General features: G+C 38.8%; 1 protein-coding gene across 1 annotated transcript in view; it reads left to right on the plus strand.

Annotated features, from left to right (window-relative positions):
• The window catches only part of STAB2 (stabilin 2), a 182,860-nt gene that overhangs the window by 1,157 nt on the left and 154,192 nt on the right, over positions 1-27,511 (plus strand). Inside the window, 4 exon segments of the mRNA XM_049782948.1 lie at positions 574-713; positions 3,125-3,240; positions 19,876-19,961; positions 20,994-21,063. Coding sequence (XP_049638905.1) covers positions 574-713; positions 3,125-3,240; positions 19,876-19,961; positions 20,994-21,063 — 412 coding nt within the window.

Genomic DNA, 27,511 nt, shown 5'->3' on the forward strand with positions numbered 1-27,511 from the left:
CATGCATACAGCCAGTAGTAATTCTTTAGCACTGCCATGTCTTGCATGTGAAAGTCCTTTTTGATCAACTGGTTGCCCTCTAGAACCTCAGAATAAGATTCCTATTGAAAGAGAGAAGATCGAAAATGCTTGAGGAGTAGAAACCACTCCCTGTGGGGCCGGAAGTATCATTAACATCCAGAACAGATTCTCCTGTGCAAGTAATGCTGAAAATCACTGTCGTGACCTGTTGGTCTCTGACCAATTGGCTTTTAATAGCCTTGTGGAGAAAATTCCCTTTTACAAAAAGAATTCTACAATATAGTTCTGGTTTTTTTTTCACTTAGGTAATTAAATTATCCTCCTTTACCTGCATCACAGATGAGAGGTATAAGTAGATCCTAGAATCACTGAGATTCTTGGTGACATTTCTTGTCAAGTCCAACATCCATTCCAACAGACTAAAAGCATCCAACCAATTTTTATCTAGGCACCGTACAGTCACCCACATCTTTCTCTGACATGAAGCCAGTGGAGGGATTGACAAACCTGACTTTGTTAACAGGACTTAACTTTTTTTATATGTTTTCCCAGGAAAAAAGATGTGATAAGAAGTCTGTCTTGACAATTAGGACTGAGTGCCAATCCTGCTCTTACAACTTTGCAATCAATTGCCCTGAAGGTTACACCAAGATTACCAAAGGCAGTTCTGGGGTTAGAGACTGCAGATACTGGTAAGAAAAATAAGCCTCAGAATTTCAGGGATTGTAAATCTACATAGAAAAATTGAGTCTCCAAGATGTCAAAACATTTCCCTGATTTTTTTTCTCTTATATTGCATTCAGCCCATACTAAGAATATGCTAAAATATGCTAGTTATATTACTGACTGACTAGTTATCCCCCCCAACACTGTTTAGAGATTAAAAAAAAGGAAGAGAAATAAACTGGATTTTCTTCACATATTATATGCAAATAGTTTCTTCTGTCTGAATCCTGTTATGATTCAAAACTCATCATTCAAAGCTAATCCTTGCAAAGTCTAAGCAGTTTTTCTACCACTCCCCCCAGCGAAAGAAAGTAGCCATAATACTCAACTACAGAACATTTTTTATTTACTTAGGTTACTCATTTAGAAATTAGGTAGGATACAAAAGTGTGTTTATTATTCAAGAAAGATAAATTAATATAAAGTCTTATTTTGTGTACATTTAAACCTTAACACTGCTCTACCGCACTGTTCACATTCACTTAATGTGACTGAACTTTACTCTAAAACTAAAATAGTCTTTGCATTCACATTTCCAATCATTAACTAACCTAGAACTAATAAATATGTGGCATATGGCCAGAAATAATCAAAATGTTACCAAAGTGAGCCTACCTTTCAACCAATATTTTCTCTTGAAAATATTTGAGACATGCAGGGCTTAGGGTTAAATTTTATATGGTAACTATTGAAAATGAATTTTTATATGTTTGGCATCTATTTTTCAGTGACCAAAATAGACATTTGATTCTACCACTACCTCCACCACCACCACCACCACCACCACCACCAACAACAACAACAACAACAACAACACATACACACACACAATCTGCAAAAAACAGATGCACTCGGGTTCTCTTTTAGAAAGGAAGATTTTCTCTATAATTTATTTAAGTTGGAATAACCCCAAGACTGATTCTTGGGAAATGTTTGGTTTTTCCTTTGATTCTCCCTTCCCATCTTGGTAAAAATATCCTCATTAATATTTTCAATCTTTCAAAAAAATTCTAACTCCATCTCCAACTTGAATACCAATAATGCTAGTAACTGCTTTATTTTACCATAAATAATTGCTTTATTTTCAAAGACTGGCTTGGGAGTACAACCTTGAACTCTCTCTCACACTATTCTGAACAGCCTGCAGATGGAAATAATATCTATGGAGGTTTATCTCTTGATGCAGTAAAGTCAAACCTGGAATAAATCCTCCATGGAGAGATCTTAATTTTTTTTATGGAGAATGGTTCTTAAGTCTCTATAAATTGCTTCTTCAGAATTTCACTTCAGCTGGTACAGAAATAGTTCTAAAGAAATAATCATTTTATCTTTTTTTTTTTTTGAGAAGACCCTAGCAAACATCACTCATTGTATTGTATCATCATAGAAATGTCATATGCTGAAATGGCATAAATCAAAGAAGCCATTACCATTAATGTGTGGGATTTTTTGGAGCACTTCCAGGTACCCCAAAAATGAACTTCCAAATAATTCTAAATAACTTATAAAAAAATAAAATAATACTAACATATAATAAACCAGAAATGATATGCTAAATACAAAGCCTATAAAAATTATGATTGGGAAAGAATTATTTTTTATTTTCAGAGTGTGTAGACTGCTTCTAGAACAATTGCTACAAAACAGGCCCTGAAAACTATCTCTCACTATATTTTTTCATAAAGAGAAAAAACATTCAGATATTATTCAGCTAGTAATAACAAGAATTAATAAAATATTTGTAAAAGTGAAGTGGTAGAACTCAAACTTTCAAAAATCAAGAATAACTATACTAATTTTATTTCTTCACTTCTACCAACACTTTAGATATTCCAACCCTTTTTATTATTTTCAATTTTAGCAATTATGTTTACCACTAAAAATAATTCAGTGGGAGCCATAGTATAGCAGGTAGGGTGCTTGCCTTGCACACAGCCAACCTAGGTTTGATCTTCATATTCCATATCGTTCCCCAAGCCCTGACAGGAGTGATCGGCAGAGTCAAGAGTAAATGCAGAGTACTACTAAATAAAATTTAAAAATAATAAAATTAGGTTATGGAGGGTGGTCAGGGTAATAGTATATGAGTAATGACATTTGCATGCACAGAGCTGACCTCAGTTCAATCACTGGCACTTTATAGGGGCCTCCAAGCACCACCAGGAGTGATTGATCCCTGAGTACAAAGCTAGGAATAAACCCCAAGTATATGTATGACCCCCAAAATATCAATCAATAATGTATCAGATAATTAAGTTGCACTTAATTATTTCAATCTGTGATTTTTAATGTTTTGATGTTTTTAATGTAAAGGCAATATAAAACAGCTCAAGGCTTTGCTCTGCATGTGGGTCCATGTCCTCTCTCTATCTCCAAGGTTCACATATGAAATGAAAGCATACTCCTTGGCCCTCCCTGGGTGCCGCCACATCTGCAAAAAGGACTACATGCAGCCACAGTGCTGCCCTGGGCACTGGGGCCCCGACTGCATGGGTAAGTGCTCACTTCAATGTCCCGTTTCACAGAAAAGTAAAATGAGGGAGGCCTGATAAAAAAGAAGCTATCTGGGGGCCGGGAAGGTGGCGCTAGAAGTAAGGTGTCTGCCTTACAAGCGCTAGCCTAGGACGGACCGTGGTTAGATCCCCCGGCGTCCCATATGGTCCCCCAAGCCAGGAGCGATTTCTGAGCACATAGCCAGGAGTAACCCCTGAGCGTCAAACGGGTGTGCCCCCCCCCAAAAAAGAAGCTATCTGTATCTTTTTTTCAACAAATCAGTCTTCATGTAGGAACTTGCTCTTTCTCTTTCAGCTTTTATATTCTCCTACAATTAATTAGAGATTTGTCTTTAAGAGAATTTAAATGTAAAATAGACAAAAGGGACTATTGATAGATTAATTTTTCTGAGAAAAGATGCCAGAAAGAAAATAAAGAATTCAGAGATATTATAAAGAATTATAAATAATTCATTGTTAAAAATAAAAATGTTATTATTTTTTGTTGGTTTTTTTTCAGATGAAAATAATTTAGGCAAAGCATAAATAGCTTGCAAATTTTCAAAAGATACCTTTTATTTAACACAGATATTTGTCTTCTATCACACATAGGAAACCCAGTTGAGCTGATCTTTTACATATGCCCAGATCACATGTTTCACATTATCCTCCTGTTGTGTTTATTGCTAACATTGTGATGGTGATAGTGCAGTGTGGCAGGGTAGGAGTTAATAGTCATTGGTGAGGGATGCACCATCAGGAAGTTTGCAGTTAGTTTGGTAAATGTACTTTATTTTTTTCATTCATCCATTCTTTCCTTTTATTGGTGCTGTTGTTCCGGTGATCTGAGGTCACACACACCTTTAGTTGTGGTGCACATGAGAGATGGTAGTAGAGTGGGGTTGTGGTGATCACTGAGAGTTCGGTTCCTTTAGTTGTGGCCTTCAAGAACTTTCTAGTTGTAGGGTTCACCAGACATTACTGTCATGCTGAGGCAAGTTCTCTACATAGGTTAGGTACTTCTGGCCACAATTCTCCTACAACTCTTTTATGGACTTGAGGGGTCTCCTCAACAATGTTTAGGAGCCTGGAAACTATTCCAGGAATCACTAGCAATGCTAAATCTGATAGTTAGATAACTCAGAAAAAGAACATGACCAGTTCCTCATGGGCCTCCAGACCTCCTCAGTAACCTCAGAGGCCAACCATAGCCACACCCAACAAATATTAACTCTATTTCATAATGCTATATATTCTCTATGTCCATCAAGAGGTTGTGCCATACCAGAGACTGAGACAGGACTTGGTGCATGCAAGACAGGCATCCCAATAACTTCTTTGAGCTTTCTGCCCTCATATCTTTTTAGTGGTGAAACTAGTAGAAGTCTGGGGACAGGGAGGAGTAGGGAAGAGGGACTGATTGCACTGTGACTGCTCACAAAAGCTGGGATGCAGCTGGAAATCATGTATAGCACGAAAGATCACAAGCTACACAGCTGAAAGGGTAGTGGGTATCACACACTGCAGCTCCAGGGATGCAGCTCTCACTCTCACACCTGCAAGGCAGACCTGCTCTGAGCTATCTGATGTGTTGTTATTGGGGGGGGGGGGTTATTGGAGATTTTTGTTTGATTTTTTTATTTGGGGACCACACCCAGAGGAGCTTGGGCTTACTTCTGACTCTGACTTCAAAGATCACCCCTGGTCTATTTCAGGAGAAATATCAGGAATTGAACCCAGGTTTACCACATACAGGCAAGCACCCTACCTACTGTACTATCTCTTCAGCCCTGTGTTGTTGGCTTTTTGTTTGTCTAATTTTTCTTTTGGTTTACAATACTATGAACAATGGTTTCCATGGACATAATTCCAACACTACACTGATCACCAGTGTTCCCATCTCCCAATCTCAATACTCCTTCTCATTCCCATTCCAACTTAATTTTGTGGATTAGTTCTTCCATTATGTTTTGTTGGGCCCTTTGCATGTATCTTTAAGTCCCTCAGATGAGAAAGATCATCCTATATTGGTCCCTTTCCTTAAGACTGACCACTCAACATTCTGTAATTCCATCCATGTGCTGAAAGTTGCATGATTTTGTTCTTCCTTAGAGCTACATAGTATTCCACTATATATACCTCAGCTTCTTGTTTCATTCATCTGTGGTTGAGCATTTGAGTTGTTTCTATATCTTGCCTATTATACAAAGTGCAGCGATGTGCATGCTTGTGAGACTGGCACTTATCAAAAACTCTGGATAGAGCCAGTATTGCTGGGGTTGTGGTAAGATAGGACCCTTCATTAACTGTTGGTGCTAATGTCATCTGGTTCCACCTCTGTGAGAAAGCAATATGTATACTTCTCAAGATAAAGATAAGACTCCTTATGATCCTTTGATACCACCTCTTGATCTTTATGTCAAAAATACTAAAACATTAATTTGAATGGATATCTGTGTTGCTGCTTTTAACTTTTAATAATAGCTTTCACTTGCTCATGTTTCTGGCATTTGGCACTAGAACAGTACTTATCCTTTATCATCTGTTTAACCTTTTAGACAAAACTTTGATTTAGACATTTCTATCCTACTTTGCCTATGAGAAAACAGGGTTTTAAAAAACTCTTTCCATTTTCCTCTGGGCTGTTAAATGATGTAGCCAAATAAAGTTCAGGATAATCTGACCCAATTCTATTGTCTTTGTACTCTGTCCCACTATCACAATTAGAGAGAGAGAGACAGAGAAAGAGAGAGAGAGCACTTTTATAAATGAGTTTCTCATTTCTATTCTTCCAGTTAGTATCTAGTTAATTTTCCTTATGTGGAAAGGTATTATTTTGGGGTGCCCTAACCCTTCTCTCAGTTGGTTTCTCTGCCTCAGTTTCTCCCCAGCATGTTGGTATTGTCAATTTCTGAGCTGATCACATTCAAATCAAATGATTCAGAAGTCAGACTTTCAAATTTCAGGAACTTTCCTAGCACATAAAGTGGTTGTGTACATGTCCCCTTCATAGAGATATATTATTGGAATGGAAAGACCTTAGAATTTTTTTTTCTGGAGCTGGAGGAATAGCACAGTAGTAGGGTGTTTGCCTTGCACGCGGATGACCCAAGACAGACCCAGGTTCGATCCCCAGAGTCTCATATGGTTGCCCAAGCCTGCCAGGAGCGATTTCTGAGCACAGGGCCAGGAGTAGCCACTGAGCACTGCCGGGCATGGCCAAAATAAATAAAAATCAAAGAATTTTCTTTTTCTTTTCTAACCATGAAAACAAAGGTGACACTGTTGTTAAATTCATCAAACATATCAGAGGTCAGTAAATGTTTTGTCCATGCCACAATCAAGTAGCATGCCCTACCTAATGAACAGCAGACCCCAGCCAGGGGGATAAAAGAACCTGGGCCAGTGATCAAAAGTTTTATATTGAAACTAAATTTTCTTTTACCACTTGGAGCAAACTACTTTCTGTCTATCCCTCATTCTTCATTCAAATGGATGTAAAAGGAACTAAATTGCAAAAACTTCACTGTTTTAAAATATAGCTCAGGATAGTTGTATAAGAGTATGAAACAAAGAGGATAGTTTATAAACCATTTGGCTAAGTATATGAGAGCAGCACCATAAAAATGATAAATAAAAACAAATGGAAATTAGCTCTTTGATAAAGAAAGGAGAGTAAAAGACAGCCCTTTCTCTAAACAGTGGGTTATTTGTTTGTTGGGCATTTGGGCAACACAGAGCAATCGATAGGACTTACTCCCCTTTGGTGCTCAGGAATTATTTCTGTCTGTGCTGGGTGCAGGAGGAACAGGATGACCATATGTGGTGCTGGGGGTTAAGCTGGAATTAGCAAAGTCTAATTAGCAAGGCCTAATTAGCAAGGCCTGTACTAGATCTCCAGCCCTAAATAATGGTAGATAACAGTGGATAAATCCTAAAACATGAGCAGCAGACAAACCATTCAAGTTCGCCAATAGGTTCCATGCCATTGCACTGTGCCCCAGAACTGGAAAGAATGCCGGTATGTCCAAGCATTTCCCTCTGCTAGGTTTTAAGACCAGAGAAACTTAGCATATGCAAGTCAAGGCCAGCACATGTCTTCTGCTGTCCTCTCACTGCTGTTCTTTATCTTCCTCTTCCAAGCACACTAAATGTCTCGAAAGGCTTCCTTCCTTTGGCACAGGAAAGTGATCAACCCTTCACTCAGTTCTGTATCTCACCTCTCACATTTTAAAGCAATGACAAACAAGATCTGATTATCTCAGGACATTTCCCTGAGGATAAGACCGTTTTGGAGCTGCTGACACATGCCCATCCTTCTCTGGAAGGAAGTTCATATCCGGCACGGCCCTTCCATCCAGCACAGGAGCAGCAACAACCACTTTTTCTGATGCATTGACAAGGACAGACATTTCCACTCAAGTCCTCTGGCTTATGTTTTGAATCATTTTCAGATTACCTGTTTCAAAACAGAAAATAGCTCCCTTATCAGATCTGAACACTTGAAAAACACAGATAAGCAAGAAATTTTAATTGTCCATCAACTTCTAAAATTATTGCAAAAATTATTATTGCCTGGGAAAGTACATATAATTTTTCCATCAGGAACCTATTGATTGCTATCCAAATTTAACATATTTTTCTCATTAGAACTTGTATTAGGGCCAGAGATAATATGTCAAGAGCACACAGCATTAGTTTGATTCCCTACACCACATGATTCCCTCCAGAGCATCACTTGATATATCCCCGAAGCCCCCAACATAACCAGCATGGCCTTGATACCTCAACACCACCACAGAACTGAGTATATGGGCAAAGGGGTTGCTCGTGAATTTAATTGTGGCCAAAACACTCATTATTTTGTAGAAAAATGAACTCGGTTCATTAGATCAGTGTCATCTAATCCTCCACATTTTATTAACTTTTGGTTCATAGAGTGTGCTTTGTGTGTTTGTGTATGTGAAAGTGTGTGTGTGTGTGTGTGTGTGTGTTCAGAACTTTTTTCTGTGTTCTATTCCTTGCCATTCATTGAAATCATTGCAAATGACAGACTCTGGATTTGAAACCACTGTTGTTAAGTGTCTACTTTTGGGCTTTGAGGGATAAATCATGCTGAAAGCCTCAGACACAACTATTTCACATCAGTTTCACAGGTAGATAATTCTACACAGAACTATAAATGAAATGCCAGCACATATTCTCGGTCGAGCTTTTAAACAAAAGTGGTGACTTGCAAAAGGCCCTTCTGGAGTTCCTTGAAAGATAAAGTCACAGTGAGAGAGGTCCTTGACCTCTTGCTTGGTCAGGAAGTTTATTCTCTTTCTCTAAAGAAACAGAACCATCAATGACTTGTTATTTGCTGATGCGGAGGGTTTATGATAACAAAGCTTGCAGCTCGTACATGCAGTCTCAAGGCAAAAGACCACCAGAATAATCCTGACTACAGAAAAATGCAATAGTGACCTAAAATTGCCTTGTCAGGCACTGGAGTCTTGAAGCACTTAGAAATATGCCCTCACATCTACATCCCAAACAACCTCGTGTCAGGTGTGGATTCTGACAATGTCTATTTCATCATATTGTTCCTTTATGAGGGCCTAGGAGATAGTAAATGATCAAAGGAGCAAGAAAATTGACACCCTTACTTTAGAAATTTTATTTTAAAACCAAATAAGTCATTTTTGTAAACTGTTAAAACATTTTACTTTTAGAATATGAAATCAATCTGCTGCTTTCCTCCACACTCTTGCTTTTATTTTTTGCAAAATTCCTCCCAGAGAATCATTTATTGAGCACCTACTATATGCTGAACATAGTTATATATACACAGTTTATGATATTGGTAGCAACAATGCATTCAAGAATAAACTATATACTAAACCTTAGTCCCACTAGGATTTTTGTCCTAAACTCATGAGTTTTGACATGAGTCAAAAACACTGTCTAGATAAGTGATCATACAATGGCAAAATCAACTCAGAGCACACATCTCAGAATGACACTAAGCAATTACTAAGCAATTCATGACTGCATCTGATATATCCAATCTTTTGGGGGGGGGCAGGTGTGGTAGGTCACACCTGGTGGCACTCTACACTCAGAAGTCGATTCTGGTAGGCTTAGGGGACTAATATGTTCAGTCTTAACCCTGCAAAGGAACTCATAGACAAATATGGGAAAGACACACACACACACACACACACACACACACACACACATATATATATATATATATATATATATATATATATATATATATATATATATATACATACACACATATAGAAAGAAAAAGTGGGAGCTGAGAGTCCTAATGAGGCCTGGGAAATTTGAGGAGCTCTGCAGCTTCCCCAAGGATTACCAAGTAGTAAGTTCTGAGTCACATAGGAAACAGCTCTTCTCGAACTTGAGTTTTAACCCATTGCTCCCTTCTCCCTGATAGTGTTGCCAAGTCAGCTGCTGACAAACAGCCCCACACATGCATTGATTGGTCTAAGTCTAGAAAATTTGTTTCTCCTGTTAGCTGGGGACCTGTCAGTGCCTAGAGCTGATTCTAGGACACTTGAGTTTCCTTTTGACTCTACCTGAAGCTGAGAGGCAATGTGGTTGTACAAGATCACAAACTCTGAGTCCCATTAAGTTCTTTTCCCTGCTTTACCCTGTTCTCATTCTGGGGTCTTGCCAATGGCTTACTTCCCTGGAGGGCTGTTCAGATGTAGCAGATCCCCACAGAGTGCAGCCTAGTTAAATTCTTTGCAGATACACCATCCTTTGATCTGTGCAAAAACCAAGATTACTAAATATAGAATACTGACAGCAACAATTGTGACTGAACAGAACTTCTGGAATTTCTGACAAGAGCCTGTGGAAGATCCCATGACATTATGCTTCAAGGGTGGAGAAACCCTATATCTCTTAGGCCAAGGATATTTCCTTTCTAATTTCCCCAATACATACTTGCCTGTGCAAAGCAAAAACAAAAAACAAAAACAAACCACCAAACCAGACAGCCTCCTTTATTTTATTTTATTTATTTATTTATTTATTTATTTATTTATTTATTTTTTGGATCACACCCGGCAGCGCTCAGGGTTACTCCTGACTCTATGCTCAGAAATCGTAGATAGCACAGCAGCATTTGCCTTGCAAGCAGCCCATCCAGAACGTAAGGTGATTGGTTTGAATCCTGGCGTCCCATATGGTCCCCGTGCCTGCCAGGAGCTATCTCTGAGCACGGCTGGGTGTGGCCCAAAAACCAAAAATCCACACAGAAATCGCTCCTGGCAGCCTCCAGGGACCATATGGGATGCCGGGATTCAAGCCACCGTCCTTCTGCATGCAAAGCAAACACCCTACCTCCATGATATCTCTCAGGCCCTTTTTTTTTATTATTATTCTTTGGTTTTGTATTGTCCTGTTGGGTTTTGTTTTTTCTTTTTCTCTTTTTTTCCTTCCTCTTTTAAATTTTATTCACAATTTCTAGGCAGGGGTTCCTCCCCGATCTTTTTTCTTCTTTTTCTTATCAACAGAACCATAGAATTGAATCATCTTGTTCTGCCGCATAAATTGAGAGAGAAAAAAAAAGTGGTTGGTGCCAGGGGCAAGCAGTCTCAATAACATTGAGTGAAATAAAAATAATCAGACCTAAACATCCAACCCAAAGTCAACAACAATGGAATCAAGAGACCCAAACCACACAAGCTATACACAAAAGGGACCTGTTACATTAGCAGACCAGGAGGCTAATAGTGGAGGTATGGGATGCATCCTAGGAACAGGGTGGCAGGTGGTCAACATGGAGGTGGGAATTGCCCCCAAATTACTGGCACTATGTACCTTAAACATAACTGTGAAAGACTTGTAATTCATATTGGCCTCAATAAAAACTATTTTTTAAAAAATTCTTTACAGATAAACAATTGATAAGGTGCAGTGTTTGCTCTATCATTATCTCCAAAACTCCTTCACTTTTAGTCTGCAATTCCAATTCAACTTCATCCTGTATTCTATTTGGTAATGCTCAGGTTCCTCATTTCTAAAATGGAGACAATAATGCTTAGTAAACCAACCTCCAAAAGTCATGCTGGGGATGAAGTGAGCTTATAGGAATCCAATCCTGGAATGTGCCTCGCAGATGGGTAACATGCAGATGCTTCTAATGACCCTTCCTATCTTTGTGTGGTTCTCCAAAGACTGGATGTCTTCGATTTAGGGGACATATTTCTTTATTGATTTTCTATTCTGAGACCCTGACCTCATTTATTCTGGTTCAGTGATTAAAGACTTAAATTTTGGAACATTCCTTTGTCTCCTGTCCAGTTGTCTTTTTTTCTCCCTATAGTAGCTTGTCTGATTTTCTCTTTATCACTAACTTAGAAGAAATTTTATTGTGATGTATATAGCTTTCTGTTTCTCTCGCCAGACTCTTGGATGTGTAAATTTACTATGTCCTTAGTTTAGCTAGTATTTTGGTTTTTGGGTTTTGGTTTTGTTTTGCTTTTTTTGTTTTTGGGTTTTTTTGTTTGTTTGTTTGTTTGTTTGGGGGCCACACCCGGTGGGTTACTCCTGGCTATGCGCTCAGAAATTGTTCCTGGCTTGGAGGACCATATGGGATGCCAGGGATTGAAATCAGGTCCATCCTGGGTTAGCCGTGCGCAAGGCAAAGGCCCTACCGCTGTGCTATTGTTCTGGCCCCAGTTTAGCTAGTTTTTAATGTTTTGGGTTTTTGTTTTGTTTTGTTTTGTTTTGTTTTTGTTTGTTTGTTTGTTTGTTTTTTTGTTTTCAGGCCACACCCTGCATTGCTCAGGGGTTACTCTTGGTTGTCTGCTCAGAAATAGCTCCTGGCAGGCACGGGGGACCATATGGGACACTGGGATTTGAACCAACCACCTTTGGTCCTGGATCGGCTGCTTGCAACTCAAATGCTGCTGTGCTATCTCTCCGGGCCCTGCTAGTTTTTAATCTTAATATTTCAAATATTTTCTGCTCTTCTCTTTTTCAGACTTTATTTATACAAATACTACAATGCTTAAAATTGTCCCACAATGCACTGATCCTCTCTATTTACTAGTTTTTCCATCATTTTTCTTTTTCATCTTTTTATGATTTATTACTATGTCTTTGAGTCACCTCACCTTTTTTGTTTTATTGTTTTTGTTTTGGGACCACACCTATAAACTCTCAGTGGTTTCTGCCTCTGCACTCAGGAATTACTCTCAGCAATGCTCAGGGACCATATAGAATGCTGGGATCAAGCCCAGGTCAGTTGCATGCAAGGCAAATTCCCTACTACTTGTACTATCACCTCAGTCCCAAGTCACCAAACATTCTAGGAATTTAAACTGCTATTACTTTAATGTAGAATGTTTTATCTCAAGCATTATATTTTTGTTCAAAGTGGATCTTAATTATATCTTCTGTAGTCATACTAAATATACTTCCCCCTCTACCTTCAGAATAGATAAAATATAGATACACTAAAACTGCATTCAATTTAAAATTTTTAATTTAGTTTCACACATTTGTCTATTAATTCTATATTAAGTATTATTTGTGAGTTGGTTTCAATGAACTGTTTGTTCTCTTGATTTTACATGTGTTATGTGTTTTTATTGTATGTCAGTATTATGGATTTCATTTTATTAACTGTTTGATGATCTTGTATTTTAAAACATATTCTTGAATTTCTCTCTTGGTCAACTCAGCCTGTATATAATGGCCAAGTAAAAGTATAATGTTCTAAGCCAAAGGAGTTTTATAATCAAATTTCTTTTTTTTTCAGCATTACCTACCAGAGTAGAAGAATGTTTATTTGCATTTTCTGCTTTTAGTTTCAACAATGCACTTTCTCATTAAAAATAAACCTAGTTTTATGCATTCTCCAATAAGTTCAAAATCTTCAAACATACATATACAAATATATATAAATTTGATTGTTTTACATTATTTAGAAATTAGAACCTTAAGAGATATACTAAATAGATAAAATTGTCTCTTTTGCATAAAATTTTTCAACTGTTGATTGTTCAGAATTATGATGTAGTTCTATTTTATTTGTGTTTATTTGGTTTGGGAATTTTCTCCTGAGTAGCTCATATATGTAGCATCAAAGTGCAGGTGCTAACCCTCACCAAGGTGATGCTAGTTTATCAAATGTATTTTTAAGTTGATTAATTGCATTCTCTTTTTACATCATCTGTCCGTTTGACAACTCAGAGTTTCTCAGTGAATTGTATCTCTAGGAATTGGATAGCATTTATCATTGCATTTCACCTATATACACTTTTTTAATATCTTATTTAAGCACTATGATTACAAACATGTTGGTAGTTGGGTTTCAGTCACAGAAAGAACACTTCCTTTCACCAGTGCAACATTCCCACCACTAATGTTCCCCTTCACCCTCCTCCCCTACCACTTTGCTGTATTCGAGGCAGGCATTCTAATTCTCTCACTTATTAACCGTGTCATTATAGTTGTTAGTGTAATTATTTCTCTAACTGCGCTCAACACTTTATCATGAGCCAGTCTTTCCAGCCCTCATCTCTATTATTTATGGGCATTATTACAATAATGTCTTTTATTTTTTTAAAACTCATAGATGAGTGAAACTATTCTGTGTGTTTCTCTCTCTCCTTTTGACTTATTTCACTCAGCATAATAGTTTCCATGTCCATCCATGTGTAGAAAAATTTATGTTTTCTCTCCTGATGGCTGCATATATTCCATTGTGTATATGTACCACAGTTTCTTTAGCCATTCATCTGTTGAAGGCCTCTTGGTTGTTTCCAGTTTCTGGCTATTATAAATAGTGCTGCATTATAAATATAGGTGTGAGGAAGGAATTTTTGAATTGCATTTTGGTGTTCCTAGGATATATCCCAAGGAGTGGTATGGCTGGATCATATGGGAATCAATTTCCAGGTTTTTTTTGAGGAATATTTATATTGTTTCCCATAAAGACTGAACTAGATATGACATCTTCCCACCAGCAGTGATGAAGAGCTCCTTTCTCCCCACAGCCCCACCAGCACTGATTGTTCTTGTTCTTTGTGATGTGTGCCAGTCAGTGTGGTGCAACATGGTACCTCATAGGTGTTTTGATTTGCAACTCCCTGATGATTAGTTATATGGAGCATTTTTTATGTGCCTATTGGCCATTTGTATTTCTTCTTTGAGAAAATGTCAGTTTATTTCTTCTCCCCATTTTTTGATGTGGTTTAGATGATTTTTCTTTTTAAGTTCTGTCAGTAACTTGCATATCTTAAATACTAGCCCCTTTTTCTGATGGGTATTGGAGGAATAATTTCTCAAATTTTGTGGATAGTGTTTCTATTCTAATCACTATTTCTTTTGAGGTGCAGAAGCTTCTCACCTTAATATAGTCCCATTTGTTTATCTCTGCTCCTACTTGTTTGGACAGTGCTGTGTCCTTCTTGAAGATGCCTGGGGTCTCTGTCATGGAGTGTTTTACCTATGTGTTCTTTTATATACCTTATGGTTTTGAGTCTCATATCAAGGTCTTTAATTCATTTGGATTTGACTTGGTGCATGGTGTTAGATGGAGGTCCGAGTTCACTTTTTGGCATGTGACTGATCAGTTGTCCCAGCACCACTTGTTGAAAGGCTTTCCTTGCTCCATTTTGCATTTCTTTCCCCATTATTAAAGATTAATTGATTGTATGTCTGGAGAACATTCTCTGAATACTCAAGTCTATTCCGTTGTTCTGAGGGTCTGTCTTTATTTCAATACCATGCTGTTTTAATGACTGTTTAATTGCTTTATAATACAATTTAAAATTGGGAAAAGTGATGCCTCTCATCTTCTTTTTACTAAGGGTTGCTCTAGCTATTCACTGGTGTTTATTGTTCCAAATGAATTTCAGGAGTGTTTGATCCACTTCTTTGAAGAATGTCATGAATATCCTTAGTGAAATTTCATTAAATCTGTACAATGCTTTGGGGAGTATTTGCCATTTTAATTATGTTAATACTCCCAATCCATAAACAAGGTATGTGTATCGATTTCCTTGTGTCCTCTTTTTCTTTCTTGAAGCAGTGTTTTGTAGTTTTCTTTGTAGAGGTCCTTCACCTCTTTAGTTAAGTTGACTCCAAGATATTTGAGTTTCTGTTATGAAATTATGAATGGGAATTTTTTTGTTTGTTTTTGGGCCACACCCAGCAGTGCTCAGGGGTTACTCCTGGCTGTCTGCTCAGAAACAGCTCCTGGCAGGCATGAAGGACCATATGGGACACCAGGATTCGAACCAACCACCTTTGGTCCTGGATCGGCTGCCTTGCAAGGCAAATGCCGCTGTGCTATCTCTCTGGGCCCATGAATGGGAATTTTTAAGGTCCATTTCTTCTCTATTATTATTTGTGTATATGAAGATCATTGACTTTTATGTGTTAATTTTATAGTCTGCCACTTTGCTATACAAATCTATTTTTCCTGGAATTTTTTGTTAATGTCCTTAGTGTTTTATAAATATAGTAGCATATCATCTGCAAACAGTGAGAGCTTGATTTCTCCCTTTCCTATCTGGATGCCTTTGATATCTTTTCATTACCTAATTGTTATGGCAAGTACTTCTAGTACTATGCTAAATAGGAGTGGGAGGTCTTCTTTTATACCAGATTGTAGAAGAAAGGCTTTTAGTTTATCTCCATTGAGAATAATACTTGGTTTGTGGTAGATGGCCTTGACTATATTGAGGAAATTAAGGAATGTAAGGAACGTTCCCATCTTGTTGAGAGTTTTTATCATGAATGGGTGTTGGACCTTATGAAATGCTTTCTCTGTATCTATTGATATGAGCATATAGTTTTATATATCCTTTTGTTGATATGGTGTATTATGTTGATTGATTTACACATGTTAAACCATCCTTGCATTCCTGGAATAAAACCTACTTGGTCATGGTGTATGACCTTCTTGATGAGGTGGTGGATCCTATTTACTAGAATTTTATTGAGGATCTTTGCATCTGTATTCATGGTCTAGCACACAGCAGAGCAGTGGCAGTTCAAAACATCTCCCATGTGCCAAAGCACACTACAGGGATCTTAATCAAATTTCTTAAACATAATAAAATTAATTGCAATCTGAGCACATTTGTTCATCAGACTAGAGCAACCTTTAGTCACTGATTCCTAAGTATTTGGGGGTGTCGGGCTAAAAGGACACCATACCCAGCAGTGCTCAGGAAGCCATGTGTAACAGTAGGAGTCAAATAGGTTGGTTGCATTAAAGAAGCATCTTCCCTCTTATACTATCTCTCTGGTCCTCGATTCCAGAGCATCCATAGTAGGGTTGTGTGTAAAAAAAAATGACTTTCCATTCTGGCTGGCAAAAACATTCAGTACTCCTGGTCTTGTATAAGTTGGTTGCTAATGCTGTTACCTGTCAAACTCGGTCATTTTTCCTCAACATTAGACTCTAGACATCTTTCTCTGGCATAGGCTGATCTGTTTTTAGTCCCAAGGGAGGAGACAGAACGGAGTTTCAGAGCTCTCTTGCTTTGTCCCTATGTGTCTTTCTCATTGCTGCCTTGCTGACTAGTGAACTCCAGTCTTCCACTCTAATGTTGAGTATAGGATTTTAGGGTTGGGATTCTACATAACTATACCCCATTTCCCAGAGCAATGTACCATACTATACTGTGGTGCCTTTCTGACTGTTGCTTGTGACTGATGGGACTTCTCTCCTGTTATCTGCTTTTCAGTTCATCGAAGACCTCAAGCAGGGTTCTGTGATTAACCCAATTTGGTTTTTAATTTTCCACAATGAATGCAGTGTACTAACACAAATTCTCCTAATTCAGCACCTGCTTGGTCTCCCCCAAATTCCCAATTCATTCTTCTCAATTTAGCAGGATCTTTAGTGCCATCATGTTTCCCTTTTCTTGCACTGTAAATCAGTGCTCTTAGGACCACCCCTAGTTTTATTTATCCTCTGTTAGATTTCTATGCTACTTTCAATGCAAGGTGCCCTTAGGAGAAAAATGTTTCCACAATTTACCATTCACTTGAATGAAGTATTTATCTGTGATTATAAGCAGCAACTAAGAACCTCTCACTTGAATTACTTTCCAAAGGTCAGCCTCTGAGACCTAGTTCTCTCCTTTCCTAGTTTTCTTGGTCAGTATTGATTTATTTATTTATTCTTCTAAAGCCATTGCTATGTATCAATATTTGACCTAAACATGTGTTACATCACTGAATAATATGGTATATGGCTTACATGGAGACTACATCCTGGCTTTTCAATAAATATTAAAAACCTCAAGTCAACAAGACACACACTCTGTCCACAGAAATATCACAGTGTAATGCCTTCCTTTAGAAATGACTGCTTACTGGAGAATGTTTGAGACAGATGTTCCATCACAGAGATTATCTGAACCCACCACCATTATGAAAAATCTAGAACCAGGGAGCATGGCAGCCTGGCCTGAAGGTCAGGACTAGAGGCCAAGACCTTAATGGCCTTTATGGGCCCATCAGTCAATATAAAAAATACTTTTGTTACCTTTGATAAGACCCAGGGACAGAGAGTAAAATGGATTTCATTACTGCTGGGGTTTTTTCCAGAATGTCAAGAAGTAAAACATGACTATTTTTATGCATGTTGAGTAAAATTCTTATAAAATCTTATTGTTATTTTCCTGGAGGTTCCTATTGACTTCTAATCGCCAAAGGCAATACATATTACCAAAGAAACTAATTACCAGAAAATTAGTCAGAAAGACTAGAGCACTTTGAGTCTCTCTATGCATAAGCAGTTTCTTCTCAAGCAAATTTGATCCACCTAAGGGTCTAGCTACTCACCTTTCTAAGCTCACCTATAACAGAACCTGTTAGTACCAACCAGTTGCCTAGCAACCAGTTCAAGCCGTACAGAAATGTCCCCATGCAAAAACACACCAACTCATCTACAGTGGCCTAGGAAGCATAAAAAATCCTCACCTCCTCCCTATCAAGAACAATCCACCCTATTTTACCAGCATATCAATGGCTCTCAAACATGAATGTGCTGTAGAATGACCAATCAAGCCTATTCAAATAGGTCTTATGCCCAGAGAATTCCAATCAGTGGATAGATACAATAAACTTGGTGTAAATTTGCAGCCAGTTCCTTTTGGCCACAGGGACTGAAACACAGTCTATGCTCAGCTCCTCAAACCATGAGCCCTTTGTGGACAGGCCCAACTCTTCATGGATTTTAAGTTTCAACAACTTGCTAAGCACAGCAACCTGGGAATATACTGGCCAGAGGGAGTAAAAAGAGACCATCTAATTGGTTCTTTCTGTCTGTATATATTAACTGAGCTCCTCTGAAAAGCAGATGCCCCAGCAAAGGCTTCACATGCAAATTAATTAACAAGAAGTCGCTGCCAGAGGATGCCCAGGGATATCAGGCGATGATTCAGGCTTGATACTTGGGAATAAGAGAAGGAGCCAAGCAAGGTGGAAATTAAAAGTCTTAGACCACATGCAGCTCTAGGAAAACTGAGTAAACCTATGGGGAATGAGTGTTTTAACCTTAGCCCAAAGCAGAAGAACCTTTGACTTGCAGGAAGGAACCTGCTCTAATGGCCCTGCCTGGCTCAGCCTCCTTTGGAGGAGTCCCTTTGCATGTCCCTTTGTAACCATGATTAGAAACAACTGCTTGTGGTGCTTCTCCTTAAAGACAACCTGCCTGGATTCTTTCAAAGCATTGTCCACTGTCCCCTAAAAGGAAAAGAACCTGGGCCTACCCAGAGACAATAGCAGTATCAGGGGCCAGGAGAGAGGAAGCTCCCCACATTTCCCAAAGATCTGCTCGTGTCCAAGAATCTCATTCTATTATCAAAAGAGAACTCTACCTGCCCAGTTTTTTGCATGAGAAGGGACACCCAAGGGGTGCAAACTCATCCTTCCTGGATGTAGGATCCTGTTAGAGGGCAGTATACAAGGTCAGGGTCAGGATGTACAAGGTCATGGAAAGGTAAAGGGGGAGAGGCAGTAATCTGTGAGAGCTGCACAGAAGGGTTGGACATAGGCACAGGGTTGGTCCATGCAAAGGAAGCTCTCTGGTAGAAAGTGAGTGTGGGAGCTAGATTAAATGTAATGAATTGCCTGCAAAAATAAAAACTGCCTGGGAGGGGCCAGAGAGACAGCACAGCGGTAGGGTATTTGCCTTGCCTGCTGCGGACCCCGGAGGGACCCGGTTCAATTTCTCGCATTCCATATGGTCCCCCAGCCTTCCAGGGGCAATTTCTGAGTGCAGAGCCAGGAGTAATCCCTGAGCACCACTGGGCCAACAATCAATAAATAAATAAAGTTTTAAGAAACTACCTGGGAGAGCATTTCTGCAAGGTGACTGCCTACAACACCAACCATGTCTAGGAGCTGCCATGGGATGACTGACTCAGGGCACAGAGAACTACTGGTTGGCTGCTGATTTCTCTGCTAGCACTTCTGTACAAGGAGACTTTCCTGGTTCTGCACCTCTGCCTTCTCTGTAACCCCAAGTGCCTCAGTTATGTCTTTAGTGATTCCTTTGTCCCAGCAAGGGAGTGTTGTAACAGACACAGAGTGATGTTGAACACACCTTGCAAAATGTGTGTGACTATGAACTTGGGTTCCCTAGAGTGCCCAGGAGGAGCAAAGTCTCCCTGCAATGGCCATGGCAGCTGTGCAGATGGCATGGAAGGAAATGGAATCTGCTCCTGCCAAGTAAGTTCAGAACTTCTATTACCCATGCTACTTCCTCTGTTCCTTGCTGCACCTCTCAGAGGTGGAGTCTCTAAGCCATGAGAGTCTCCAAGAGAACATGCCATTCTCAACAAAATGATCTCTTAGATTAGAACCCGGGGTCTTTTGAGAGAGTCCTATTAGCCATCTGACTACAGGCAGAACCATCCATAAAATGGGTTTATTGATAATACCTCTGCAATTGCATTTGTTGAAAATATGAAATGAGATCTTAGATGTAAAAAGAATTGTGAAACCCCATAGGCATGGAAAACTGTCTTGATTACTTAAGGTCTATAAAACTGTCCTGATTACATCAGGACCATAGAACTGTCCTGTTTATACAGACCTGTAGAAAGTTTTCTGATTACTGTTACTCATTACCACTGTAGCAGGTCACCCTGAAGTCTTACCTGGGCCCCCATTGTTGACCCCTGCATCTGCCAATCCCAAATTCCTTTTCACCTTATAAAAGTGACTCTTATTTTTATAATTAAAAAATAAAAAGTGACTTCTTTTATTTTACCAAATTTTAAACCTGAGATTATTTAAATGCAAAAAGTCCTTCTGAAAAGGACAGAGAGCATCACAATCTTTAGAAAAGCAAGATGAAAAATGTTTGCATTTTTCCCCTCCTGAGGGAAATTAGGTAGTTTTTTTCTGAAGCTTCAGAATCTGGGTTAAAAAAAGGTAACATAGGGGCTGGTATGTGTATTGAAGGACAGCAGGGAAATTGGTGAATTGGAAATGTGGACTAGTGATAGGATGTGATAGGTGTAGGATAGACACCTACTATGACTAAAACTCAATCATGAACAACTTGGTAACTGTGTGTCTCATGGTGATTCAGTTAAAGTATTTATTTATAAAAAAATATGTAATAAAGAAAAAACTAGAGGGAGTTTAAGGAATGGCTGAGAGCAGAGATCCATGTGAGAAGACATAGAACAGACATTGGGGTTCTGTGCAATCCATGTCACCTGGTTCTAATAGCATCTCCTGGTTCTTGTGCAGGACCCATTTGGAGGCACTGCCTGTGAAACCTGCACTAGCAACAACCTCTATGGACCCAACTGTTTATCAGGTAGGTCTGACTTTTGTAAAGTTAAATGCATTTGGTTTTTTTGTTTGTTTGTTTTTAATTAAGCATCTTGATTACAAGTATGATTGTGATTAGGTTTCAGTCATGTAAAGAACACCCCCCTTCACCAATGCAACATTCCCACCACCAATGTCCCAAATCTCCCTCCATCCAACCCCAACCCACCTATACTCTAGACTGACTTTCCAGTTCCTTCATTCATTCACATGGTTGTGGTAGTTCTCTGTGTAGATATTTCTATAACTGCACTCACCACTCTTTGTGGTGAGCTTCATGAGGTGAGCTGGAAGTTCCAGCCATCCTCTCATTGTCTCAGGATTGTTGCAAAAATGACTTTATTTTTCTTAAAACCCATAGGTGAGTGAGACTATTCTGCATCTCTCTCTCTCCCTCTGACTTATTTCACTCAATAGATTCCATGTACCTCTATGTATAGGAAAATTTTATGACTTCATGTCTCCTGAGAGCTGCATAATATTCCATTGTGTATATGTACCACAGTTTCTAAAGCCGTTCATCTATTGAAGGGAATCTTGGTTGTTTCCAGAGCCTGGCTATTGTGAATAGCGCTGCAATGAATATAAGTGTGAGAAAGGGGTTTTTGTATTGTATTCTTGTGTTCCTAGGGTCTATCCCTAGGAGTGGAATAGCTGGGTCAAATGGGAGCTCAATTTCCAGTTTTTGGAGGAATCTCCATATCGCTTTCCATATAGGTTGGACTAGACAGCATTCCCACCAGCAGTGGATGAGTTCCTTTCTCTCCACATCCCTGCCAGCACTGATTGTTCTCGTTCTTTGTGATGTGTGCCAATCTCTGTGGTGTGAGGTGGTATTTCATTGTTGTTTTGATTTGCATCTCCCTGATGATTAGTGATGAGAAGCATTTATTTCATGTGCCTTTTGGCCATTTGTATTTCTTTTTATCAAAGTGTCTGTTCATTTCTTCTCCCCATTTTTTGATGGAATTAGATGGGTTTTTTTTTTTTGTAAAGTTCTGTCACTGCTATGTATATTTTGGAGATTAGCCCCTTATCTGATGGGCATTGGGTGAATAGTTTGTTCCACTCAGTGGGTGGCTCTTGTATCCTGGACACTATTTCTTTTGAGGTGCAGAAGCTTCTCAGCTTAATGTATTCCCATCTGTTTATCTCTGCTTCCACTTGTTTGGAAAGTGCAGTTTCCTCCTTGAAGATGAATTTAGTCTCAATGTCATGGATGTTTTACCGATGTGTTGTTCTATATACCTTAGGGTATCAGGTCTGATATCAAGGTCTTTAATCCGTTTGGATTTTACCTTTGTACATGGTGTTAATTGGGGGTCTATGTTCGCTTTGTTGAAAGTGGCTAACCAGTTCTGCCAACATCACTTGTTAAAGAGGTTTTCCTTGCTCCACTTAGGATTTCTTGCTCCTTTGTCAAAAATTAGGTGATTGTATGTCTGGGGAACATTCTCTGAGAACTCAAGCCTATTCCACTGATCTGAGGGTCTGTCTTTATTCCAATACCATGCTGTTTTGATAACTATTGCTTTGTAGTACAGTTTAAAGTTGGGGAAAGTAATGCCTCCCATACTTTTTTTCCCTAGGAGTGCTTTAGCTATTCGAGGGTGTTTATTGTTCCAGATGAACTTCATAAGTGTTTGATCCACTTCTTTGAAGAATGTCATGGGGGTCTTTAGAGTGATCTCATTAAATCTGTATAATGCTTTGGGGAGTATTGCCATTTTAATGATGTTAATCTTGCCAATCCATGAGTAGAGTATGTGTTTCCATTTCCGTGTGTCCTCTCTTATTTCTTGGAGCAGAGTTTTATAGTTTTCTTTGTATAGGTCCTTCACGTCTTTGGTCAAGTTGACTCCAAGATATTTGAGTTTGTGTGGCACTAATGTGAATAGGATTGCCTTCTTAACGTCCATCTCTTCCCTATCATTATTAGTGTATAAAAAGGCCATTGATTTTTGTGTGTTAATTTTGTAGCCTGCCACCTTGCTATATGCATCTATTGTTTCTAGAAGCTTTTTGGTAGAGTCTTTAGGGTTTTCTAAGTAGAGTATCATGTCATCTGCAAACAGTGAGAGCTTGACTTCTTCCTTTCCTACTTGGATGCCCTTGATATCTTTTTCTTGCCTGATCACTATAGCAAGTACTTCCAGTACTATGTTGAAGAGAAGTGGTGAGAGCGGACAGCCTTGTCTTGTACCAGAATTTAGAGGAAAGGCTTTTAGTTTTTCTCCATTGAGGATACTATTTGCCATTGGCTTGTGGTAGATGGCTTCAATTAGATTGAGAAAGGTTCCTTTCATTCCCATCTTGCTGAGAGTTTTGATCAAGAATGGATGTTGGACCTTATCAAATGCATTCTCTGTGTCTATTGATATGATCATGTGATTTTTATTTTTCTTGTTGTTGATGTTTTGTATTATGTTGTTAGATATGAGGATGTTAAACCATCCTTGCATTCCTGGGATGAATCCTACTTGGTCATAGTGTATGATCTTCTTGATGATGCATTGAATCTTATTTGCCAGGATTTTGTTGAAGATCTTTGCATCTGCATTCATCAGGGATATTGGTCTGTAATTTTCTTTTTTGGCAGCATCTCTGTCTGGTTTTGGTATCAAGGTGATGTTGGCTTCATAAAAGCTGTTTGGGAGTGTTCCTTTTTTTTTTTTTTTCAATTTCATGGCCTGGCTAGGATTGGTAGTAGCTCCTCTTGAAAAGTTTGAAAGAATTCATTAGTAAGTCCATCTGGACCTGGGTTTTTCTATTTAAGCAGCTGTTTGATTACAGTTTCAATTTCCTCCATAGTGATGGGGGTGTTTAGATATGCTACATCCTCCTTGCTTAACCGTGGAAGGTTATAAGTGTCCAGGAATATATCCATTTCTTCTAGGTTCTCATGTTTAGTAGCATAAAGTTTCTCAAAGTAGTCTCTAATTACCCTTTGGATCTCTGCAATATCTGTCGTGGTCTCCCCCTTTTCATTTCTAATACAGGTTATCAGGTTTCTCTCTCTCTTTCTTTGTGAATTTTGCCAATGGTCTATCAATCTTGTTTATTTTTTCAAAGAACCAACTTCTGCTTTCGTTGATCTTTCAGATTTTTTTTTTTGGTTTCCACTTCATTGATTTCTGCTTTCAGCTTTGTTATTTCCTTCTGTCTCCCTATTTTTGGTTCCTTTTGTTGGTCATTTTCTAATTTTGTGAGCTGCGTTATTAAGTTATTCAGGTATGCCCCATCTTCTTTCCTGATGTGTGCTTGCAAAGCTATAAATTTTCCACTCAGGACTGCTTTTGCTGTGTCCCATAGATTCTGGCAGTTTGTGTTTTCATTATCATTTGTTTCCAGGAATGTTTTGATTTCCTCTTTGATTTCATCTCGGACACACTAGTTGTTCATTAGTAGGCTGTTTAATTTCCAACTGTTAAAGTTTTTCTTCTGTGTGGCTTTGTAGTTCACATCTAATTTCAGAGCCTTGTGGTCAGCAAAGGTAGCCTGCAAGATTTCTATCCTCTTGATTTTATGAAGGTATGTTTTATGTGTCAGCATGTGGTCTATCCTGGAGAATGACCCATGTACATTGGAGAAGAATGTGTATCCAGGTTTTTTGGGATGGAGTGTCCTGTATATATCTACTAGTCCTTTTTCTTCCATTTCTCTTTTCAGGGCTAGTATGTTTTTGTTGGGTTTCAGTCTGGTTGACCTATCAAGTGCTGACAGGGCCATGTTGAGGACTCCCACAATTATTGTGTTATTATTGATGTCTTCTTTCAGATTTATCAGTAATTGTATTAGATAATTTGCTGGTTTCTCATTGGTGCATATATGTTTAATAGTCTGATTTCTTCCTGTTGCACATACCCCTTGATTAGTACAAAGTGTCCATCTTTGTCCCTTACCACTTTTCTGAGTATAAAGTTGGTGTCATCAGATATTAATATGGCCACCCCAGCTTTTTTAAGGGTGTTGTTTGCTTGGATGATTTTCCTCCAGCCTTTGATTTTGAGTCTATCTTTGTTCTGATTATTCAGGTGTGTTTCTTGTAGACAGCAGAAGGTTGGATTCAATTTTTGACCCATTTTGCCACTCTGTGTCTTTTAATTGGTGAATTTAGTCCATTGACATTGAGGAAGATGATTGTCATAGGATTTCATGTCATCTTTGTAGATAAGTTTTCTGTATTTGTTGATCTTTCTTGCCTTAAAGTAGACCTTTCAGTTTTTCCTTTAAGGCTGGTTTTTCATCTGTGAAGTTTCTGAGCTGTTGTTTATCCATGAAGCTATCTATCCCTCCTTCAAAAATGAACATGAGTCGGGCTTGGTGCATTATTCTCGGTGAGGCATTCATTTCATTCAGTCTTGTCACAATATCCCACCACTGTCTTCTGGCCTTGAGAGTTTCTTGTGACATGTCTGCTGTAAGTCTTTTTTTAATATAATTTTTATTTTAATCATAATGGCTTACATATCATTGACAATAATATTTTAGGTACATATTAACAGAAAATCAGGGGAATTTCCATCACCGTTTCCATCACCACTTCCGTTCCCGTCCTACTTCCCATATCCTCTTCCCTCACCCCCAGGGCTGCTAGAGTAAGTGGTCCCCTCTGTGCCTAGCTTACTACTTAGTGGTCTTACACCTGTTTGGTCTTGGTACCTCTCTTATTCCCCCCCTAATTGGGAGGCGGGACTAGATAGTTCAAGTTATGGGGTTTTGTTTGACGAAGAGAAAAGTAATAACCTGGAGAAAAAAAAGGATGGAAATGGGTGGAGTCCTTCTAGAGGCTTTCATCCTTGGTTTGAGAGACGAAGAGGAAAAAGAAGGTGAAACACCACAATAGTACATAAAGAACTGTCAAAAAATATCCAGTGAGCATTCTAAAAAAGGGGGGGAGTGGGCCCGGAGAGATAGCACAGCGGTGTTTGCCTTGCAAGCATCCGATCCAGGACCAAAGGTGGTTGGTTCGAATCCCGGTGTCCCATATGGTCCCCTGTGCCTGCCAGGAGCTATTTCTGAGCAGACAGCCAGGAGTAACCCCTGAGCACTGCCGGGTGTGACCCCCCCAAAAAAAGGGGGGGTGGTATGCACCATATAAAGGCCATGGTATTGAGATTAAAAAAATGTGGCAGCGTACATAAGAAAAGAAAAGAAGAAAATAAATAAATAAATATAAATGGAGACATTCACTTCAATAGCCTAACCACAACAATGAAATCAACAAATAGATAAGTAAATAATAATAATAATAATTGTTTTGTCCTTTTTTCCCTCCTTGCAGATGCACAGTAAATCTCGGGGTCATTCAAAAAGGAATTTCCTTTGCCTAAGAGATACAGGGTTTCTCCACCCTTGAAATATATTGTCATGGGGGTTAACTATAAACTCCTTTTAGGTTCATTTACTCTCCCCTTGGTGCTTTTGTGGTGTATGGAAGACTTCTACTTAGTCCTAGGTGCTAAAATCAGACCTCTGTATCTAGAAGTCTTGGTATCTGCATGAGTCAAGGAGTTGAACTTATGATTATGTCTTTCTTTGTGGTTCTAGAAGTTCTGTTCCCTCACTGTCGTTTTAATCTGTCTTCTGTAGTTGGCGGTCCTGGTCTTTGTGCTGATCCTAGGAAGGGGCCTGTGATAGCATCTTTCATTATGTTTCCAGAAGTCCCCTTCCATTGCAATAGTCTCAGACAGACCTCTGGAACTAGGGATCATAGTTGTTATGCAGGTCGTAGCTCATGCCCTAGACTAGGGCTTTTTTATTGGTCCCAGGATACATACAGTCTGGCCATGGTTCTGTCAGCCAGTCATCTGTAAATCACAATCTTGGCATTTGGATAGATCTAAGGGTGACAAGTCTTCTGATTTTGTCTTATCATTAGCTGGTGATGTAGGATAATTTGCTCTTAGGTCAAGTTTTTCCCATTTTCCTCATTGTCAGGGAATCATATTAGGGCTGGCAGTTGTTGGTGTCTGAGCACTATTAAGAATGTCCCAGTTAGGATTTGTTTCTTGTGGCTGTTGTGAAGAAGTGTGTCGTTTCTATGTCTGTGATCCAGGGTTCAAGGCTAGACGGTTGGTGTCTAATCACCTGGGGTCTAAGTTGGGTCCACATGACATATTTTCAAGATGGGAGATACCCCTATATTGTAAACAAGTATGAGTTCTTATCCCTAATAAATAATAGCTCTTTTTTATACGTAAGATTTCCCCTGTTTTTAGTGTGCCTTTGCAGAGAGAAATGGTGCTACATTATATTGCTGGTGCATTTGAGGGTGGAGAGAGAAGAAAACAAAAACAGGTCACACACCCAAAAAAAAGATAAAAATAGAAATAAAAATATATGTGCTCACATATATATATGTATATATATGAAAAGAAAAAATATTTTTAAGAAATAAAGTAATAAGTTAATTAAAGGAATGAGGTGATGCA

This window comes from Suncus etruscus, chromosome 11 (assembly GCF_024139225.1).
Source record: "Suncus etruscus isolate mSunEtr1 chromosome 11, mSunEtr1.pri.cur, whole genome shotgun sequence".
NCBI classification, from domain to species: Eukaryota; Metazoa; Chordata; class Mammalia; order Eulipotyphla; family Soricidae; genus Suncus; species Suncus etruscus.